Source organism: Ornithorhynchus anatinus, chromosome 3, assembly GCF_004115215.2.
Source record: "Ornithorhynchus anatinus isolate Pmale09 chromosome 3, mOrnAna1.pri.v4, whole genome shotgun sequence".
Taxonomy (NCBI): domain Eukaryota; kingdom Metazoa; phylum Chordata; class Mammalia; order Monotremata; family Ornithorhynchidae; genus Ornithorhynchus; species Ornithorhynchus anatinus.
The window spans coordinates 101784801-101808997 of NC_041730.1; the positions used below are offsets into that span (position 1 = coordinate 101784801).

The window sequence follows — 24197 nt, forward strand, 5'->3', positions numbered from 1 at the left end:
ACTGTGGGCAAGTCACTTAACTTCTCTGTGCCTCAGTTCCCTCATCTGTAAAATGGGGATTAAGACTGTGAGCCCCACGCGGGACAATCTGATTCCCCTGTGTCTACCCCAGCGCTTAGAACAGTGCTCGGCACATAGTAAGCGCTTAACAAATACCAACATTATTAATTAGAACCCACGATCTCTGATTCCCAAGCCCGTGCTCTTGCCACTAGGCTATGCTGTTTTGATGCATTAAATCTGCCTCCCAGTATATGCAAAGAATATCACTGTGAACTTTTCACTGAGAGGGCTTATGTCATTGAGTTCTATGTGTCTTAAGCAACCAGTGCAGTTCTCTGCAATCAGTAGTGCTTAATAAATGTTCTTGATACGATATTCTTTCCATGTGCAGTATCTGTCTTAACCAGTATATACATAGTGTTCTTTGTATTCAAATGAAATGTAGTTCACCTATAAGTTCATGTTTCTGAAGAGGCCAATGTGAGATCAACACTCTTGGGCACACGAAATGTATGTCCCTTGTTGTGTCATTGTGCTTAGTGTTTGCAGCACCTGGCTCTGTTTTCTCTTTCACTTCCTCATCTCTCTTGCCAAGCAAAACTTTGGCTTAGAGTCACTTTCCTCTTCATGAGAGTGTGCCATATAGATCTTTTCTCAGCAGCTGACTCCCAGTTTCCATATGGGATACAGTATTGTCTGAGGCTTTGTTTTATATGTCCTTAAAACACTTCCTCTGCCCTCCCTGTTTTTAGGTTCTCAATTTCAGCTCTCTAAACAGCAGCTGTTTGGGTAGTCTGTTGTTGTTGCTCATTGTCCTCACATGTGCCATCCATCATAGCTGTGTTCAGGTGAGCATAGTTTCTTCAGCCAATAATGCAACATCATATGTTGGAAATGAAGCAGTAGCACTTTAAAAAATAAAACAGATTATACACTGTCTTCATGACATTAAACAAGTGGCCTAGAGGAAAGAATTCTAATTCCAACACCAAAAATGTCCAAGTGAATAATGGTTACCATGCTCCTCTGACTGCCCAAGGCCCCATGGCCTCTGGACTCACTGTAATAGGTGTTCTTGCTGACCACAGGGCATGAGCAAATTAGCACTGAAACCTCTGAACCACATGCTGGGCCTCAAAGGATATGCGATGCTTTAGTTAGATGGAATGTCCATCCAGGTTAGGTAAGTAACCCCTTGGGCCTCACATTCCCTCTTTCATGCTGATTATTAATATTATCATCATTGATGTTAGTAGCATTATTATTGAACTTGTTAAGTGGCTACTAAGGGCTAAGCCCTATACTAAGCACTGGGGTAAATGGGAAATGGTAAATGGGTACAGTCCCTGTTCCACACAGGGCTCACAGTCTAAGTAAGAGGGAGTAGGAGCTCATCCCTATTTTACAAGATGAGGAAACTGAGGCACATCATAGAGTACATAAGTGATGGAGCTGAGATTAGGTCCTCTGACTCCTTGGCCAGTTATTTTTTCAATAGGCAACACTTCTTCCATGAGTTGCAGAAAAGTGGAAAGGGGATGGAAACGGAAGGAAGAAAACTAAAAGCAAAGGGTACATAATGAAAGAGGGTATTCAAAAGCTCAAGGGAGACAAGATGTCAAGGAATGTGGGTAAAAATAAAAATGGAAGAAAAGATGCAAAGGAGAGGAGAGAAACCTGAGTGGGGTGAATGTTAGAAGCCACAGTTGGAGTTTGGGGCCCAGGAAGCTTGACTGCCTCTGTGTCAATGGATACATGACTCAGTCTGTGCTCTCAAATTAATTGTAGCCTGGTTTTTTTCTCGGTGTGTCCGCTTGCCTCACTGCATCTCAATTTAGCTGTCCCTTTCTACCTTTCTCTTTTTAACTTACATATATGTCTTTCTGTGGGCTCCTCTTAGATTCTCCTCCAGTCAGATTCCCTCTGCCTCTTATAGACCACGCCTTTGAAAACATCCCTCCCTCAGGGAATAAACAGATAACTAACTAGGTTTTCACAGACCCAGAATATTCATCATTTTGACTTCTGACTACCACCATGAACCTAGATGACACACTATTTTTTTACATTCTGCACTTTTTTCATTAAGAACTACCATCCACATTTTAAGATTAGATATGCTCCAATTCATTTGCTCCTATCAGTGTTTTCAAGTTGTTCCAGTAACCTAGGCAACTGTTCTTATTTCTCTCCTGTTTTACTTCTATTTATGGGACTTACAAGTTTCAGCAAATTTAGGATTTTTAGACACAAAGAAAGTTTGTAAACTGCATTATGTTGAGTGAATACAATATTAAAGGTATGACTAAAAAACCACAAACAAATCCAGAATGCTTTCTGAATTACCAACAACGCTTAGCCTATTCACTGTAGTAAATATGACAAACAAAAGCTTTTGTAAAGAATAGAACAACTTAGTCATGCAACTAATGTGGTATAAAAATGGAAAATGCATACCTCCTACACACACACACACACACACACACACAAATACAAATGCACGCATATATTCCCATTTTGATCTGATGTGCATTGGATTTTATATTAGAGATTAGAGCATAATGTCATGAATCCAAAATTCAAGATCCTATTCCTGTCTCCTTCATAGTTTTCAACAGGCAGACCAAATATTTCAGGCATTAAAAATGACTAAACAAAAAGAGTGGATGCAGCTGCATCCCATATGTAGACAAAATCCCTTCTGTTTGGAACACTAAGAGACTACAAACTTTAATGGAAAAACCATGGATCCAATGATTCAGGAGATGTGGACTCTAATCCCAGATCTGCTACTAGATAGCTGTGAAACTTTGGGGAAGTCTCTTAAACTCTCCAAATTTCAATTTTCTCCTATGTAAAATGGGGAAAATATATATGCTCTCCTCACTCCAATCTCCACAGCTAATGTTCGTCTCTACTACTAGATTGTAGATTTTGGGAGCTGATAATGATAGTAATAATGATCAACTGATAATGATAGTAATAATGATCTTTTTTTTTACACTACTGTAATAATAGTATTTGTTAAGCATTAACTACGTGTCAAGCACTGTATTAAGCACTAGAATAGGTTCAAGATAATGAAATTAGACACAGTCTCTGTCCCAAATAGGTCCTAGTAGTCTAAAAATGAGGAAGAACATATACTGAATCTCCATTCACAGATAAGGAAACTGAGGCAAAAGAAGTTAAGTGACTTGTCCAGAGTCATACAGCAGGCAAGTGACAGAGCTAGGACAGGAATCCAGGCCCTTGATCTGTCTATTACTATGCTGCTTTTTCAAGCTCTTAGTACAGTGGTCTGCTCATAGTAAGGGCTCAATAAATACTATCTCTTTCATATACTGTGAAGTAATCTGGTTATCTTTTATCAACACTTGCATTTAGTGCATGGTAAGTGCTGAATATATACCATAATCAAACAATGACATTTATTGAGCACTTAGTATGTGCAAATCATAATACTAAGCACTTGGGAGAAAACACTAACATTGAACTGGCAGATGGAAGTTCAAATCATGGTCTGTGACAAAACAGATTTCAGTCACACGTTTCAGGCATCAAAAACAAGACAAAGAGCTCTAAAAATTACTGCATTTGGCCATGCAGAGACGCAAGGATGTGGCATTCCTGCTAAAGAGCAGGACTGATTTAAGTGTGATTCTGCATGGCTGACCTAGCTGGGCTTCTGGAATCCTTTCTGGATTTCAGTACCTAAAGTTACAAGAAAGAAAAGAAAAACTGCTACAAGATAACATCCAAAACCTATATGGCTTGTGGCCTTGAATTCATTATCATACTCCGTATCAATCAACCAACTGTTGATTGAGCTCCTACTGAGTTCAAAATACAGTACCAAGTCATTGGAGATAGAACAGAAGCAAGGCATGCATCTGCTTACAGAAAGATTATAGTCTACAGGGAGAGACAGAAGTCTTTACATTCTTGTTCTTTTCAGCAGCTACAAACCGCACCACTCTCTTCATCGCTCCCATTCCTCCCAAGCTTAAGCTTTCTTTTTAATAATGTGCCAGGCATTGTACTAGTTACTCAGGTTGGACATAGTCCATGACCCACATGGGACTCACAGTCTTAATCCCCATTTTACAGATGAAGGGACTGAGGTCCAGAGAAGTGAAGTGACTTGCCCAAAGGTCACACAGCAGATAAGTGGTAGAGTGGGTATTAGAACCCAGTTCCTTCTGACTTCCAGGCCCATGCTCTATCCACTAGGCCATGCTGAGGGGAGAGTTAGGAGTGTTGGATGGCCCATGCTGGGTCACTGGAGGGGGTGCCAGGGATGGAGAGGAAGATTGGTTGGTGTGTTTTGCTATATAAAACGTTATCCTACAAGACAATATGATAAACAAATGGTTTATAATGGCTACTGATCATTCGAGACAGAGCCAGAGGAGATGAAACGAGAAGACTCATGTTTGTTTCCTTTTTATTTTAAAAAACCTCAGGAAAAATAAATACCCTTAGGCCAGCAGCCAAACAGCTAAAAACAAGCCAAGAAACACAAACACACTTTGTTTAAGAAAATGGGGTCTGTAAGACACTTCAGAGAAGTAGGGTGGCCTATTGGATAGAGTATAGACCAGGGAGACAGGAGTCAGAAGGACCTGGGTCCTAATACTGGCTCTGTCATATGACTGCTATGTGACTTTGGGTAAATCACTTAACCTCTCTGTAAAATGGTGGCTGTAAGCTCCACATGGGACATGAATTGTGTCCACCATGTTTAGCTTGTGCCTACCCTAGTAGTTAGCACAGTGCTTGGTACATGGTAAACACTTAAATAACATTAAAAAAATTCAGAGATGGCCTAAATGCAATTGTTGTATTTGAGGTAGATGTAACTTAAGGACTGGCTGTACACTGAGACCCATTTGTAAAGTGATCTTATATCAAGTATCAAAACAGGGTTAATATTTCTCAAAGTTTTGTGTCTCAAATTGTAAATTAGAAGCTCAGCTGAAAATGTGAGACACTCTGCATTTAAATTGACCTTAGAGAGCAATTGGATTTAATGTAACAAGTAGAATTCACATAGTAATGTAGATAACATTTGCTTTCTTTAAAGTTTTATGAACAGAAGACTGGACACTGTAATGCTTCAGTTTTTCTTAACTTCCCCATGGTTGTCTATGTCTTTTACAGTTCAATTTTTTTTTTCATCTCCTAGGTCAGGAATGTTGAGTGGTATTAGTGCTCAGAAATTTGTGGTGTAGTAGCTTAAGTCACATCAAGTCATCTGATTCCCAGATTGACTTGATCTGGGAATTCAGATTGATTGCCGAGACTGAAAAATGTTCCTAACAAGTTTTACTTCAGCCTACAATTTTCTTAAGTTTGGTTTCTCCATTCCCCATCTCCAACTGACATTTTAATTTATTATTTGAGTTTTTTATTATTTCCACTATTAATATTACTATTGAATTACATTTGTTAAGCACTTACTGTGTGCCAAACACTGTTCTAAGCACCTGGGTAGATGCAAGTTAATCAGATCCAACAGAGTCCCTGACCCTCTACAGGCCTCACAGTCTGAGTAGGAGGGAAAACAAGTATTAAATCTCCATTTTACAGTTGAGAAAAGTGAGGTTCAGAGAACTTTAGTGACTTGCCTGAGGCTACACAGCAGGCAAGTGGCAGAGCTGGGATTAGAACTCAGGTCCTCTACATCTCCTCTCCAACACTGTCCCCACCTTTCTAATTGTACATTAGGTTGGTCTGTCCTCAATCGATCAATCAGTGGTTGGCATTTATTGAATACTTATGGCATCCAGAGCACTCTATTAAGCCTTTGGAAAGATGTAGTACAATTGGGTTGGTAGATGTAATCCCTGACCATGGAGTTTACAGTCTACAGGGGGTGATATCCAATAAAATAAATTAGACATGAGAAATAGTAGAATTTAAGGGTATTTTCAGAAGAGCAGTGGGGCTGAGGTACCAAGGTGCTTTCCATCTGTCCATTGCTTTGCCACATAATTTGAAGTCTGGCTTCACTGTGCCTTTAAATTGTTTCTTTGTACTCAGTTCTTGTCTTTTTAGTTCATAAAAGAGCAGCTATTTGAGTATCCTGTTATCATCAATCATCGATAATTATTGAATGCTTAATGTGTGCAGAGCACTGTACTAAGAATTTGGGAAAGTAAAATAGAATTAGAAGACATGAACACTGCCCTCAAAGGAGCTTATATCTCTTTTCAAATCTTACTATTTAAGGTATGATGGCTTCAGTGGTGGTGGTTAGAATGTGTGGTTTGATATACTGCCTTGCCATTTGATATTGAATACTGCACTAGGGTGTGCCTTTGGTCCAGTGAAAAGAGCATTGCTCTGAGAATCAGGAGACCTGGGTTCTAATTCCATTTCTTCCAGCAATTTACTAATGTTGGTGAAGACCACTGATGCCCTGTACTGCACTCAAAGATTCAGAGAACTTAACTACTAGGGGGTGAGAAAATGTAGGTGGGGCTGCACAAGCCACTAGCAATATAACCTATTCCTCTGCACAGGCCCAAAGCTCACTGTTCCTGATTAGAGCTTCAGTGAAAGATTACATTTAGGTGACATTTAGTCATTGAATGGGGCACTTACTGTAGATGCAAACTGCTTTCTTGCTTTCAAACTGTCACTTTTGTCTGAATCTTGATGCAATCTTGGTGCTATACTCTGTTTTCAAGTATGCTAAAAAACATGCTAGGGGTCTCATATAGTTTACTACCTCCTTATCTATCCCTTGCATCTAAAAGGGTGCTATCCCAGGCAAAATAATTCAGTGATGCCTACAACTCTTTGCAGCTGACACTGATTCTTCACTTGTGGGATTTTTGCAAGCAGCGTATGGACATAACCTTTATCTCCCACATATTACTTGTTAATCTTTAGATCTTTAACTGTTTCTTAGGAGCAGTTCATCATCATCAACTGCATATATACTTGTGGGTATGTTTCTAGAGACCATATATTGGAATTGTTATGCTATTAATAGATTTGTTTTTCTTTCTCTTCATTGGTATTCACTATAGTGGGGAGATATGTACTGATAATTGAACCACTGTGCTTTTCTTTAGAGAGAGGTCATAGGGTCTTTAAATCCAAATATGCACACACAGAATCTGTACCTTTTAGCCATTGTTCTTGTTTTATTGCCATTGTTCTTGTCTGTCCGTCTCCCCCGATTAGACTGTAAGCCCGTCAAACGGCAGGGACTGTCTCTATCTGTTGCCGACTTGTTCATCCCAAGCGCTTAGTACAGTGCTCTGCACATAGTAAGCGCTCAATAAATACTATTGAATGAATGAATTTTAGACCATTGGCTTGACAATGTTATTATCATTTGAATACTCCTGAGGAGGAGGTATGTTAAAAAAAAAGCTTGCCCCAATGGATGATCTTAAAAAACACTTTAACATTGTTCATCTCATAATGAAGCAATTTTTCTCAATTAAACCCAGCCCATGAAGGGGGTGGAGCCTCAGCAATCTGCAGGGACTAAACTCTTGCTAGCCTGGGAGTCATTCTTAGAATTCTTCTTCATTTCAGTGGGGAACTGAACAAGATCCCTCACTTGATCTTGATAGGGGAAAATGTAAAAATCTATTTATAAATCCAAAATAGGTTCAGCTTTTTTCTCCTACTATAATTTTCTTTGGAATCTTCATTGGATAGCTACAAAGACTTCGTATTTGTGGGGTTTTTTTCCTCCTGAATAACCCTGTTCATTGTCAGTGTCTTTGATCCCATGCACTTAGTACAGTGCTCAGCACACAGTAAGCTCTCCGTAAATATGATTGACTGACTGATCCCATGAGCCAAAAAGAAGAGTTTGATTAATCACCTCATGGATTTCTTCAAAACTGAGTTTTAAAGGTAAACAATAGAGATTTGGTTGAGATCTTTTCATAACCCTGACAGATAGAAACATCCTTTCTCATCCAGGCTCACTAGGAAAGTCTGTGTCTGAGGCCCTAGGTGCTTCCTCTTAAAATAATCCTGGCTCCCTGACAAAAACAATGAAATCCAGACAGCATCCTCCCCACAGATCCACAGATCCCTACCCTGTCTGTTTTCCCTTCTGTCTGAGTGCTTGTATGACTGCGTCCATCTTGGTCTTCTTCAAGGTCTGACATGTCCTCCAGTTCCTCTGGGGTCTGAAAATAGAATGTATTAAGAGTTAGAAGCAAGTTCCAATATTGCAAGTAGCTCTACATGATAACTGGTCAGTGTCCTCTCTCCTCCTCCCCTTGGTAACAAAACAGAGCAAGATAAAATTGGGTTCTAGAGAAGCAGTATGGCTTAGTGGAAAGAACACAGGCCTGGGTGTCAGAGAACCTTGTTCAAATCCCAGTTCTGCCAATGCTTGCTTTGTGACCTTGAGCAAATCACTTATATTCACAATGCCTCAGTGCTCCTTTTCTCGTTCTTAAACTGTGAGCCTCATGTGGGACAGGGACTGTGTTCTACCTAATTAACTTGTATCTAACCCAGTGTTTAGAACAGTGCTTGCCACATAGTAAGGACATGACTTAGTAGATAGAGGGAGTCAGAAGGAGGTGGGTTCTAATCTTGAGTCTACCACACATCTGCTGTGTGACCTTGGTAAGTTGCTTCTCTTCTCTGGGCCTCAGTACCTCATCTGTGAAATAGGGATTGAGATTGTGAGCCTTATGTCGGACAGGAACTGTGTCCTGATTAACTTCTACCTACCCCAGTGCTTAGAACAGTGTTTGGCACATAGTAAGCACTTAAGCAGAAAGGCCTAGTGGCAAGAGCATGGACTTAGGAGTCAGAAGGTCAAGGGTTCTAATCCCAGCCCCAGCAGTTGTCTGCTGTGTGACCTTGGGCAAGTCACTTCAATTCTCTGTGCCTCAGTGACCTCATCTGTAAAATGGGAATAAAAATTGTGAGTTCCATGTGGCCCAGGAACCACGTCCAACCTGATTACTCTATATCTACCCAGCACTTAGAACAGTGCTTGACAGATAGTAAGGGCTTAACAAATACCATAATTATTATGCCTCTCCCCACTTCAGTCTATTCTTCACTTAGAGAAGCAGCGTGGCTCAGTGGAGAGAGCGCAGGCTTGGGAGTCAGAGGTCACGGGTTCTAATCCCGGCTCTGCCACTGGTCAGCTGTGTGAGCTTGGGCAAGTCACTTAACTTCTCTGTGCCTCAGTTACCTCATCTGTCAAATGGGGATTAAAACTGTGAGCCCCACGTGGGACAACCTGATCACCTTGTATCCCCAAGCGCTTAGAACAGTGCTTTGCACACAGTAAGTGCTTAACAAATACCACAATTTATTTTATTTATTCATTCTGCTGCCCAGATCATTTTTCTACAGAAATGCTCTTGGCATGTCACCCCCCCTCCTCAAAATTTTCCAGTGGTTGCTTATCAACCTTTTCATGAAGCAAAAACTCCTCACTATTGGCTTCAAAACTCTCCATCACCTTGCTCCCTCCTACCTCACCTCCCCGTTTTCCTTCTCCAGCCCAGTCCGCACACTCCGCTCTTCTGCTGCTAACCTCTTCACTGGCCCTCATTCTCGCCTGTCCCTCCATTGACCCCTGGCCCACATCCTACCTCTGGCTTGGAATGCCCTCCCTCCTCACATCTGCCAAACTAACTCTCTCCCCACCTTCAAAGCCCTACTGAGAGCTCACCTCCTCCAGGAGGCCCTCTGAGACTGACTCCCCTTTTCCTCTGCTCCTCCTCCTCTCCCCATCACCTCTACTCCCTCCCTCTGCTCTACCCCCTTCCCTGCCTCACAGCACTGATTTATATTTGTACATATTTATTATTCTATTTATTTTATTAATGATGTGTATATATCTATAATTCTATTTAGCCTGTCATTGGGCAGGGATTGTCTCTATCTGTTGCTCAATTGTACATTCCAAGTGCTTAGTACAGTGCTCTGCACATAGTATGTGCTCAATAAATACTATTGAATGAATGAATGAATTTATCTATTTTGATGATATTGATGTCTATCTACTCGTTTTGTTTTGTTGCCTTTCTCCCCCTTCTAGACTGGGAGCCTGTTGTTGGGTAAGGATTGTCTCCATCTATTCTACTTTCCAAGCCCTTAGTACAGTGCTCTGCTCATAGTAAGTGATCAATAAATATGAATGAATACCATAATAATTATAATAAATACCATAACCCCCCCAAAAATAGAGATATGGATTTGTTCAGCGCAAATGTGACAATGAACAAAAAATATTATCATTCCACAATATAATGCAGTAAGTACATTTCAAAAGAGCTAGGAGTGGTTATCTCACCAGACTTTGTCAGGGTGATTCATTAAATGTTATAAAAATACACCTTACATTAAAGCCCCAAGTTATATTTTTACTAAGCATATCTATTACTAAGGTATTTTAGAAATGATAAAAATGATTTCATGATCTCTTTGGAAGTAATTGTATTTATATGCAGGTGGATTTACTGAAAGATGTAAAATGCTTGGGATATGCTCTAGGTTATGCAATTGGAGAAAGATTTAGGCAGGAAGAAAAAGAACTATAAAAGATGCTAGAGCCTCTGTTATTATTATTATTATCATTATTATTATTATGACTATTGTGTGCCAAGCACTCTGTTTTGCAATGGCATAGATGCAAGATCATCAGATCGGATACAGTCCATGCCTCTTGTGAGGTTCATATTCTACAAGAGAGAGAAAATGGGTATTTTATCTACATTTTACAGATGAGAAAAGCAAGGTAAAGATAATTAAGTCACTTGCCTGAGGTCACACAGCAAGCTATTGGGTGAACTGGGGAAATAACTGGATATGCTGAAACCCAGAATCTTGCTCTTTCCACTAAGGCCAGATGCCTCTTCTCTTGGGAATAGAGAATTCTGCTTGCTTATTTGCTTAGAGTTCTTTTTCTCACAGCATTTGCCCCGGAGCCAAATGGAAACATAGTAGGATCCTGTAATCTGGTTCACCCTCTCCATTTAAGACCTATCGCTAGCTTTGGGAACCTTCATACACTCATTATGGTTAGGGCAGCTAGGAGACAACTGGTGAGGCACACCCATTTGAGGGAAGCCCTCACTCGGTTAGGTAGACCATAGTCCTTTGCACTCAACTGCAACTAATGCTAAAATACTAAAGAAATGGAAGGAGAGTAGAGAAGCTTCTTTTTGAGAAGAGACTGAAAAAATGAAGATTCTTTGATCTGGAAAGGGAATATGGTTGAAATGTTTAAAATCAGGAAGGGTGTGGGGAGGGCCAAGGAGACCATGAAATGGATGCTTTCCACATCCCAAAAAATTAGATTAAAGGTCACCTATTGAAGCTTGAAGGCAATAGATTCAAGATGAACAAAACAACATTATGGGTCATATAATGGAAGTTAAGTATATGGAATTTTTTTTCCAAAAGAAGCTGTACAGCTGAAAGCATTTAAAAGGTCTAAAGAATTTAAAAGATCTAAAAGAAAAGATCTTTGTTTCTCCATCCTTATTGATTCACATTTTCCACTGACTGTGACAGCTGTTTCAGCCATTTAACTTGCTTCTCAAATCTCCTGTCTCCCCACATTCCTTCGCTTACCCCTAAAGACCTGGGCACATAATTCATCAATAAAATTAAAATGATTATGTGAAGTCTCCCTAAAATTTCTCCTGCTCCTCTCCAGTTCCTTCCTTATCCTGGCCCCTCGAACCCCTATCATTTCCAGCATTATTTCAAGATATCTCTTGCCTCTTCTAAAATTTTATTCATAATAATTATAATAATAATTTTGGTATTTGTTAAATGCTTATTATGTGCCAAGCACTGTTCTAAGTGCTGGGGTAGGTACAAGGTAATCAGTTTGTCCCAAGTGAGGCTCACAGTGTTAATTCCCATTTTACAGATGAGGTAATTGAGGCACAGAGAAGTGAAGTGACTTGCCCAAGATCACAGAGCAGACAAGTGGCAGAGCTGGGATTAGAACCCACATCCTCTGATTCCCAAGCCCATGCTTTTTCCTCTACCCCCTCCACCTGTGGTTCTAACCCCTTCTCTTCTCACCTTATCAAAGTGATTGCTCTTTTCCTTCACTTCCTAGCCATTTTAAGAATTAATAATAATAATTGTGGTATTTGCTAAGCTCTTATTATGTGTCAAACACTGTACCACTATCTGGGGTAGATACAGGGTAACTGAATTGGACATAGGGCTCAGTCTTAATCACCATTAAGACAGGATTTCAGACAAGTTTAGTGACTTGTAAGCCTGTGATTAGACTGTAAACCCATCAATGGGCAGGAATAGTCTCTATCTGTTGCTGAATTGTACATTCCAAGTGCTTAATACAGTGCTCTGCACATAGTAAGCGCTCAATAAATACTATTGAATGAAAGGTCATCTGGCAGACAAGTAGCAGACCCAGGTCCTTCTGACTCCCAGGCCCATACTCTAACCCCACTAATTTCTAATATGCTCATGTAACCCCTCTCCTAAAAAAAAACTTTGGTTGACCCCATGGCTCTCTCCAGTTATTCCCAATCTTGCTCCTATCTTTCTTGTCCAAACTCCTTGAGCAAGATGTCAACACCTGCTGCCCCCACTTCCTCTCTAAATATCTCCTCGACATCCTATAATGCGCTTCTGACCACTTCAATCCATTAAAATGACCTTCTCTATGGTCACCAATATTCTCTTTCTTGGGAAATTGAACTTCATTTATTCACTGATTGACTCATTCAATTGCTTTTAATAAGTGCTTACTGTGTGCTCAGCACTATACTAAGTGCTTGGGAAAATACACCACAACATTAAACAGAGACAATCCCTGCCCACAGTGAGCTCACAGTTTACACTGGTGGGTGACAGACTTCAGTACAAAGGAACAAATATCAATACAATAAATAAAATTATATATATGTGTAGATATATATGTCCTGTGGGGTTGGGAGGGCAGGGAAGAGCAAACGGAGCAGGTCAGGGTGATGCAGAAAGAAGTGGGAGATAAGGAAAAGTGGGGCTTAGCCTGGGAATGCCTCTCGGAGGAGATGTACCTTCAATTAGACTTTGAAAGGGGGAAGAGTCATTGGAGGATTTGTGGAGGGCGAGCGTTCCAGGTCTTGAGGCAAGATGTGGGCTAGGGGTTGGCCCTTTCCTCTCCACCCAAACGGCTACCTTACTGCTACAGGCTCTTGTAATATCCTCGCTAGATTACTGTGTCAGCCTTCTCTCTGATCTCCCTTCCTCCTCTCTCTCCCCGCTCCAGTCTATTCTTCACTCCGCTGCCCGGCTTATCTTCCTGCAGAAACGCTCTGGGCATGTCACTCCCCTTCTTAAAAACCTCCAGTGGTTGCCTATCAACCTCTGCACAAAACAAAAACTTCTCATTCTAGGCTTCAAGGCTCTCCATCACTTTGCCCTTTCCTACCTCTCCTCCCTTCTTTCTTTCTACTGCCCATACCACACGCTCCGCTCCTCCACCGCCCATCTCCTCACTGTCCCCCGTTCTCACCTGGGCCACGTCCTCCCGCGGTCCTGAATGCCCTCCCTCCTCACCTCCGCCAAACTAATTCTCTTCCCCTCTTCAAAACCCTACTTAAAGCTCACCTCCTCCAAGAGGCCTTCCCAGACTGAGCTCTCCTTTTCCCTCTGCTCCCTCTACCCCCACTTCACCTGTCCACAGCTAAACCCTCTTCTCCCCCCTTTCCCTCTGCTCCTCCCCCCTCCCATCCCATCCCCTTAGCACTGTACTCATCCGCTCAACTGTATATATCTTCATTACCCTATTTATTTTGCTAATGAGATGTACATCACCCTGATTCTATTCACTTGTTATTGCTTTAATGAGATGCTCTTCCCCTTGATTCTATTTATTGCCATTGTTCTTGTCTGTCTGTCTCACCTGATTAGACTGTAAGCCTGTCAAAGGGCAGGGACTGTGTTACCAATTTGTACATTCCAAGTGCTTAGTACAGTGCTCTGCACATAGTAAGTGCTCAATAAATACTATTGAATGAATGAATTAATACAGTGATGGGAAAGTCATAGACAGGACAGGATTTAGGTGGGAAGATAAGGAGCTCTATTTTGGACATATTAAGACCTCTAGTCCATCATAGTCCTCCTTGACCTCTCTGCTACCTTTACATTATGTCATCCCCTTTTTCTACAAACATTGTCTAGTGTTGGCTTCATCAACACTATCCTAACCTGGTTTTCCTCCTAGCTTTCTGACCACTCCTCAATCTTTTCACTGTCTTCTCCTCTGCCACCCTGTGGAGGTGCCTCAAGTTTCAGTTATGGGTCTCTTTAAATGTGCGGGTACCTCAAGGTTCAATTATAAGTCTCAGTCTATTCTCCAAATGTCCCCACAGCTTCAACTACCACCTCTGTATGTATGATTCCCAAATCTACCTCTCCAGCCTTGACCTCTCTCCTTGTCTGCAATCTCTCATTTACTCCTGCCTTCAGCACATCTCTACTTGGCTGTCCTGCCAACAACTCATGTCTAACCTGTCCAAAAATGAACTCCATCTTCTCATGCAAACCCTGACCTTCCTATCACTATAGAGAGCATTAGCACCCTCCCTGTTTCACAGCCTATAACCTTGGCATTTTCTTGTATTCATCCGTCTCATTCAACCCACATATTCAATTTGTTATAAAATTCTGTAGGTTCTACATATATAACATTCTTAAAATCTGCCCTTTGCCCCTCCAATCAAATTGCTACCATGTAAATACAAGCACTTATTTCCCACCTTGACTACTGCATCCTGTCTCTCCACTCTCTAGCCCATACTTCACTCTGCTCTCTGGATAATTTCTTTCTAAAAACAGTTTCAGTCCATGTTTCCCACTCCTCAGGAATCTCCAGTGGTTGCCCAACTACCTCCACATCAAACACAGATTTCTTACCATAGGTTTAAAGGCATTCAATCAGCTTTTCCTCTTCTATCTTACCTCACTGACCTCCTACTACCACCCAACCCATACACTCCACTCCTCTAATGCCAACCTACTCTCTGTACTTTGATATCATCTCTCCTGCCACCAAAACCTTGCTTATTTTCTTCCTTGGGCCTGAAACTCCCTCCGCCTTCATTCTGGACTGTCTGCCACTCTGCCCACCTTCAAAACTCTCTTAAAATCACAACTCCTCCAAGTGTCCTTCCCTAATTAAACCTGTACTCCCCTCTGCATTGACTACGCACTTGGCTGTGGGACTCTAAAGCACTTTGATATTTACTTTGACAGTTCATCAATCTGGAATTTGTTTCAATGTCCATCTCCCCCTGTATATTGTACGCTCCCTATGGGCAGAGATCATGTCAACCAACTCTGTTGTACTGCATTTTTCCCAGCACTTAGCACAGTGCTTTGCATACAGTAAGCATTTAAAAATGCCATTGAATGATTGAAGATAGTACAGTGTTGGGCACACTGCAAGTATTCAACATTATTAATTGACTGACTGAAGGGGTGTTTGAATAAATTCATGGATTCATTCATTTAATAGTATTTATTGAGTGCTTACTATGTGCAGAGCACTGTACTAAGCGCTTGGAATGTACAAATCAGTAGCAGATAGAGACAGTCCTTGCCCTTTGACGGGCTTACAGTCTAATCATGAACAGCCCATATTGGTAATTGCAGGGTAAGCTAAGGATATAAGGGAAAAAGTGGGGGATATTAAATGGGAAATCACTTTACTATACATGAAGAATAATGACAATGAAGGAAGACATCTCACAGTTTCTCCAAGCAGACTGTTGCCACTGTCAGAGGCAGCACACTGGACTGGATGGACCATTGATCTGAACTAGTAATGGCCTTGCTTATGTTCCTTGGGAATTGCATTTTATGATCAAGATGGCTTTCATCCTGTTATTTGTTCATGCAAGTAACTCAAGTATGACCTAGTGCTTATCAGTAGCACATAATCTTATCACTTGATCTGTTATTTTATGACCAGTAAATTAGTGCAAATTGAGCCCCTGGCATTTTCTTGATACACATTTGCAAGAGATGGCAATACTGTACTGTAGGAGACACACCTACCAAATGCTTTCACAAATGTATTTTTAAACCTTGAAGGATTGGTCCAATTATTTTGTTTGAGAAACACTATACAGACAATGTCATGTTAGAAGACATTCTCATTTGTCAGCATTACTAAGTAGAAATTTCATTGTAAAAATAGAATACAGTTATTAATAGAGTTCAAATTAAACATGGACTAAGGTCTGCTTCCTAGTGAGAAGGATACTTTAAAGCTAGTAGGATGACTCTCACAGAGATTTATTTGTTAAATGACAGGTAATCTAGGTAGAAAAAATAGCATTTGATTGATCCGTAAACATACATAAACCATCAATGCATGGAAAATGCTATTTATTCAACATTACTGATGATAATTTAGAAGCTTGAAATGTAATGGTTTGTATAAGCACTCAATGTATATATTTACTGAAAAGGACAATTAGCGGGAGACACTATATAATTGATAAAACTCTGGTCTCTTTCCTAAATGCAGTTCCTTCTCTGACTGTCAAAACATTGTGTGTGCAATTTTACTTGTACAATTACTCTGCATACAATAAGTGCACAGTAAATACCACTGATTCATCACTGATTCTAAAAAGACCCGCATTCTCTTATTCTTGCCAAAAGTACCTTTCCTGAGCTCATTATCTCAATTCAGCATCAAGCTCAGGGTCTCTTTCAGATGGTGAGAAGTGGGGAAATGGCCTTAGAGTGGCAGGGGTTCAGGAATTAAAAGCCTTGGTGCTGCCCGTGTCTGCAAATCCTGGTTGGGAAGTGGAATGGCTCTGGAGATTTTCAGGAGGCACAGGGTTTCCCCTCCAGAAGATCTCTAGGTCTGGGGTTCAAACATAGATCCGTAGGATGTTCTTTGGAACATCCAACTTAAGTAGATGAAGTTGATTTTGAACAAATCCTGTACTTATGACCTTCCAGAGCCAATTTCTGTTGAAGTGGTGTGAGGAAGAGCAGAAGGATATTGTTTATCTTACTTCAAGGGCAAACATCTAGTCATGTCAGATGTAGAGAAGCAGCATGGCTCAGTGGACAGAGCCCGGGCATGGGAGTCAGAGGTCATGGGTTCGAATTCCAGCTCTGCCACTTGTCAGCTGTGTGACTGTAGGCAAGTCACTTCACTTCTCTGGGCCTCAGTTACCTCATCTGTAAAATAGGGATTAACTGTAAGCCTCATGTGGGACAACCTGATTACCCTGTATCTACCCTAGAGCTTACAACAGTGCTCTGCACATAGTAAGTGCTTAACAAATATCAACATTATTATTATTGTTATTAACCAAAGCCTCATTTGGGATAGAAGGCAGCGGACTCTTTTAATGTGAAACAACTCTTCATTTACATGCTCTGTGGTAGAAGAACCCTTTTTTAAGGGTTATGCAGTGCAATTCTTCAACAGAATCTCTGTATAACCAGAAACATTGCCTCTATGCTATCATGGAACCCCAGAACTGGTGTGGTTTCCAGTGGGCACTGAATCCAGACTGGATGGGACACTAAAAGCCACACTATATGTACCTACTCCAGTTCTTAATAGATAGCTTCTTATAGTAAGCACTTGACAAATTCCACAAATAACACAGTTATTATCATATGACCAGATGAGGTGCTGCCATTTCATTAAATAATCAACATCCATATTAGTTAAATATGTTCCAGTATTTCACGTTCTTAGAAAGTTTTATCTTTCATCTGGCCTGCATCCTCCGATTTTAACTTCTCAAGACACCTCTATTAATAATTGTTAAAAAATTAACAAAGAAGAAGAGATGAACAGCAATGGCACTCTGTATTAAAGTTCTGTTACCTTTTCCTCCACTGAAGAGGAAAATAAACATGCACTGAAATCGAACAACCCAAAACAGTTGGGATCGCAATGTACTTTCTAACATAAAAAACAAGATGTATTTAGAGAACTGTGAAAATAGCAATGAAATTATACATTTTTTCCACTTGTCTCTTCTTAGCTATAATAAACTGCCAATTGCTTTTTACCTAGCATTTTTAATAAATGTTCTGGTTTTGCAACACCAGCTGCAATGGAATGCAGTGATGAAAGTCTGCATGTAAGGGTCTTGGTTATTTGGTTTGGTTCATGCCTTTTTTCCCCTCAGCATAGGGAAAGGTAATTTAGGGCCAGAACGAGCCTTTCAATATAGCATCACTACTGTTTAATGAGAGCAACAATAATGCTTTCCCCATGCAAACCTCCTTTGGTGCCATAATTAGAGACAGAATGCCATTGCTCATATTCTTATTTTCTTAATAGTTCCATATCCCCATTGGGATGGGTAGGTGGCAAGGATTATTATAACTATTCTCTCCCAGAGATTTTACAAACTCTTTGATGCTGAAATACAAAAGAGATCTGTGTTACATAAATAACTGAAAAGCACCAGAACACGACATTAAACTTAACTTTTCTTACTGACTTAAAATTTCAATCTAAGACTTAGTTTAAAAAGAACACTGTGAATTCATGAAGCCAGGTAATGCAGTGAATAAATGAAAAAGCTAGAAGACTGAGACACAGGGGACAGGCAGGGTGTGAAAAGGAGACCAGAAGGATCATAGGAGAGATTTAGGGATGAACATGAGAGTAGAGTAGTTGGCAAACAATTGAGATTGTAGAGGGAAAATTAATTTTGGGGAAAAAGCTAAATTTAAGGGAATTTAAGATGAATTGGGCTGTTCCTTAATAATGCATTCCTTAATCTGCACTGGACTGGTGGATTCTACATCCTCAGCTCTTTCAAGAAAATATTCAAAGAGCAGGCTGTTCTATTATTGAAATATTTTTCAAATCACTGTCTATGAGATTGAGCTCTGGGTAAAGCAGAAATCCAGGGCTTGGCCTAGCCCTATCTTGACTTTTCTGCCTGTGACTTGCCCAGTCTAGAATTCATAACAATGATAATAATAACGTTGGTATTTGTTAAGTGCCTATTATGTGCAGAGCACTGTTCTAAGGGCTGGGGTAGAGGGTAGATACAGGGTAACCAGGTTGTCCTATGTGGGGCTCACAGTCAATCCCCATTTTACAGATGAGGGAACTGAGGCCCAGAGAAGTGAAGTGACTTGCCCACAGTCACACATCTGACAAGTGGCAGAGTGGGATTCAAAACCATGACCTGACTCCCAAGCCCTTTCTGTTTCCACTGAGCCATGCTGCTTCTCCTAATTCATGTTGCTCTTGGCCCAGACCCAAGGCATGGGGGTGAGGAACGGGGCCAACCATCTTGTCATCAGTTCACTTTCCTAGGCCAAGCAATCTAAATTCACTTAATCTTCCTGCAGGTGAACTATTTTCTACTTCTTTGCCTCTTGCCTCCTGCACTCTCATGTGACAAAATGCAACCTCCATGATGGTTTGAGACCTCAGGTGGATGCCCTGGACTGTGTACCTGTGACTGTGCCTTCTCCATTCCCATTGAGAGCAAAATAAAAGGAAATGGTCTTGAACTCCAATGGAACCATTTTATTTGTTCCTGAAGAGGAGTTTTATGACCCAGGGGAAAAAAAACCACAAAACACTGAAAGAATGACCATGAAGTCTCCAACCCAGGAAATATTGAAGGAAAGAATAGACAAGCATTTCTTATGGATGGTTTACTCCACCTGTCTGGAGCCACAGCCTGAACTTGAAGAACTATGACTTCCAGTTCTATTCTCTATAGTTCCATAACACCATCACATTAATAAATACAGAAATTGGCAATGCATCATCTGTTCTACGTCTGCTGATATGGGCTGGGAGGATCACAGGTGAGCAGAAGATGAATATTCAATAACAATTTGTGATGTAATGCTGGAAGGTAGCATCAATGACATGATTTGCAAGGATTAGATAAAAATCCTTTCAACATAATCAAGCATGGGTCAAGCCCTTATCATAATACTGGGTCCAGTAATGGTACCCATATTGAGAAGCTCAGAAGTTTTCAGAGACATTGTGGCACTAGTACCAATATTTCTTAAGTGCTTACTGTGTGCAGAGCACTGTATTAATTGCTGGGAAAGAGTTCACAGGTGGGAATTAGTTAATGTCCAATGGACTCACAATCTTTGAGAATCATGGGGGAAGTTCTGAGCATGAGAGCTGAGAATCTATAGACCCTATGGGCTGACAGCAATTTACCACATGTGACCACTCTTCTAATTTCAGTGTTGAGGACTCTGTAATAGCTTGTTCATTTTATCAATCAATCATATTCATTGAGAGATTACTATGTGCAGAGCACTGTACTAAGCACTTGGGAGAGTACAACACAATAGACACAATTTATTTACATTATTCCTATCTCCCACTCATGATTGACAAATTAACATCAGGTTTGGGTGGATGGACTTATTAGAAATGTGTGGCTCAGTGGAAAGAGCCCGAGTTTAGGAGTCAGAGGTCGTGGGTTCTAATGCCGGATCCACCATCTGTTAGCTGTGTGACTTTGGGCAAATCATTGACTTCTCGGGCCTCAGTTACCTCATCTGTAACATGGGGATTAAGACCATGAGCCTCACGTAGGACAACCTGATTACCCTGTATCTACCCCAGCACTTAGAACAGTACTCAGCACAAAGTAAGTGCTTAACAAATACCAACATTATTATTATTATTAGAAGTAGTAGCAGCATTAATATTATAGCATTTATTGAGTGCCCACTGGGTGAAATCCACTGGACTAAATGTTGAGACAATATGAAACTGAGTCAACATGAAGTTCTGATTGAAAGACTTAATTAACAGTAGAATTTGAAGATAATGCTACTGATGGAAAAAATCTGAGTTTATGAAGGTGGCTAAATAGTCCTCTGTGTACATGACAATTAATTCTGCCCTGGATATATGCGAGTACAATGCTGTCCTGTAAAGAAATAATTCCTACTGCATTGTCTGTCAATATTTTCCAAAATGCCTTAACTTCTACGAGCCTCTGGTCACAGAAAGCAAATTTTTCCTATTCTCACTATTTCAGTCTTCCAATAAATCACAATGGTTATACCAGACTGAATATATGCTAACTCAAACAAACCACTGTAATCTGAATTATTTTGCATTATTCCTCAAATCCTGGTGATGTAGATGAATGACAAATATTAATAACATCATTTTCTAATAGGCATTTATGTGTGTACCATTCTGAAAATGGCCATGTGCCAAGGAAGAGCACAGATATCAAAGGTATTTCAGGACATCTTGGGCATTTTACAAAATTTGCCAGACATTACCTTAAGTCTGTGGTTTGCACTATCTGTGGAGATCTGCCATAGAGTGGGGAAACAAAATATGCTATTGAAAAGGGATGAATTCAGGAATTGGGCAGACTTTGTCAATTGTAGGATAGTACATTTTCTAAATATATGGATCCCAATCTGAATCCTGTCACAAAAGAGCACCATAATCAGGAAGCAAAGAGATAAGTAGCCAACCAATTTTGCAAGCACCCATCCTTTTTCACTATAATTACGATTTGGTAGATGGTTTTGCTAAAGATTTTCCAAAATTCATTTCAACGATTACCACCTAGCACTATTGCAGCACCTCTATTTAACAAGAGAAATTATTTCTTATATTACCTCTAGCTACGGCAAGCAAATCATAGTGCCACATTAATCTCCATACCTTAAAGGATTCAGAAGTATAGATGGGTACTAATCAGAAAATAGTAGTGGCTTTCCATAAATGAAAAAAATTCTCTTAGAGGAAACTTATCAGCCGCCGAAGCAGAGTTTGACAAAAGTAAATTGCAGGCTATAGAAAATGTGTCCAAACCTAATAGCAAAAAAGATGTACAATGTGCACAGGGTGTGATTAACTACCTAAGAAGATGTGTCAAGTTTGGGAGAAAATCCTACAGCATGCAGATTCCTACAATAAACAAGAAATAATCATGAAGAGCTGTTTTTTCCCCTCCCATGGTATATGGGGGGCTCTCTGAAAGAGGTTAGTTAGGGTCTAACTCAGACTACTGCTCATCAAATTTAGAAGTTTGCATTACAGTAGCAGAATTCAGAAGTTTGCATTACATTAGCAGTGTGATTCTTGATGGCCATTATTATCATTATCATAAAAGCACTCTTTCCTGAGGTATTTCAATAGTGATGGAGCAGTAGAATCATTTTCTTGCTTATTACAGATTCCCTCTGAGGAAGGGGGTGCTCAGATGTTTCCATTTTATAGAAGGAAAACTAAAGATCTGTGTGACCAATCAGAGTCATTTAATTAAGTCAGGGGAGAAAAACAGATAGCAGACAGAAAAGATGTTAGCTGGACATTTACCCCTTGTGATTCCAAACCTGGACCAGTTCCCACTGCTCTCTGATGGTTATGCCAGTAGGCTGGGGTTCCTCCTTGGGAACCTAGCTCTGTGGCCACTGAACCTTGGAGGTCTGGACTGGGACCAGATCACTTATGACCTTAAAACCCTAAGTAAACCAATATGCTCTGTCCTCCCTTTTCTTCCTCATTTCCCCAGCTCCACTTTCCATAGGCGTAGGGCTACAATTCCAAGTCACACGACCAGGCCTAACATTCTTTTTGTGCCTCATCAGCTCCATCAGCCCAGTCTGGAAGTTCCTCAATTTTCTCAGGAAGGTTTAGTTCCCAATTAATCTGGATTGGTCTGGACTCCTGGATTCCTGTGTCCGTAATTTATTTATTTATTTATTTTAATGTCTGTCTTCCCCTCTAGACTGTAAAGTTCATTGTGGGCAGAGAATGTGTCTTTTTTTTAGTTATATTGTACACTCCAAGTGTTTATTACAGTATTTTGCATACAGTGTTCCATAAATATGATTGAATGAATGTCTACAGGTGAGAATTATGGATTGTCCCAGAAGTTTGGGTAGAATTTCCCCTCAACTGGCATGGAAATGGCAGTGAGTATTGTTCTGTTGGCTATTTCTAGCTCCTTGTTTGATCATTAAGTTACTCAGTAAACCAGAGTATGGCAAGGTTAAGTGGTTTGGTTAATGAATTGGTTATCTATTTCAGATTACAGTGTCACAGGAACAAAGATTCATTTATTCATTCGTTCATTCCTTCAATCGTATTTATTGAGCACTTACTGTGTGCAGAACACTGTACTAACTGCTTGGAGAGTACAATTCGGCAACAGATAGAAGCAATCCCTACCCAACAGTGGACTCACAGATCATAGTTATTGGATGCTTACTGTGTGCAAACAGGAAGCACTTGGGAGAGTACAATATAACAAACAGATACAGTCCCTGGCCACAACAAGTTCACAGTCTAGAAGGGGAGACCGGCACTAATATTAATAAAGGCATGAATAATAATATTAATAAAGGCATAAAGGCATTGGGGAATAATCCTAAGTGTTTACTGTTAGATTGTGAGCCCATTGTTGGGCAGGGATTGTCTCTATCTGTTGCTGAATTGCACATTCCAAGCGTTTAGTACAGTGCTCTGCACACAGTAAGCTCTGAGTAAACACAATTCAATGAATGAATGAATGAATTGAATCATGATATCTCAAGTGTCAGATGAGGACACATATTTGAAAAACTACAAACCCAGCATATAAACCAGCAGAGCTAGAATTAAGTTATTTCAGTGATGCTTTGCAATCCTGAAACATCTAGCTCAGGAGAGTCACTTGGGAGTCACAGAAGCATTTTCTCTTCAATACTGAGGCAGAAACAGCATGTATTTTGCAGGCCTTGGTATTTGACAATCCCTTACTCTGCTAGTAAAGGCAAAGAAACTTTTGGCCTTCTTTCCCCCAGCTTATCCAACACATTTCACAAGACTTCAAAGATGACACCGTAATCACTATTTTCAAAGACTTCAAAGATGCCACCTTAATCACCATTTTCAAGAGGAAAGCCGAGAGATCTGAATGTGGAAATTACAGGGAACTTCCCTACATTCCATTGCAGGCAAGATTCTAGGCAGAAACTTCCTGAAAAACAGGGCCTAAGAGCAAAGAGCACCCCGGCCCATGTCACGTTTGCAGCAAGGCAAATACAAGAAAAAATCCAGAGAACAAAAAACTGAAACCTCTATAATATGTTGCTGGACTTTGAAAAAACATTTGATAGCATAAACAGACTCTAGCTTTGGAAATTGCTAAGCAAATTTGGCTATACTGAGAAGTTTGCCAAGTTCCTTATGATGATACGGTCGTTAAATC

At 40.4% G+C, this 24197-nt stretch overlaps 1 protein-coding gene across 1 annotated transcript in view; it reads right to left on the minus strand.

Annotated features, from left to right (window-relative positions):
* The window catches only part of CTNNA3 (catenin alpha 3), a 1377490-nt gene that overhangs the window by 176217 nt on the left and 1177076 nt on the right, over nt 1–24197 (minus strand). The window contains 1 exon segment of the mRNA XM_039911548.1: nt 8076–8168. Within this exon segment, the coding sequence (XP_039767482.1) occupies nt 8076–8168 (93 nt within the window).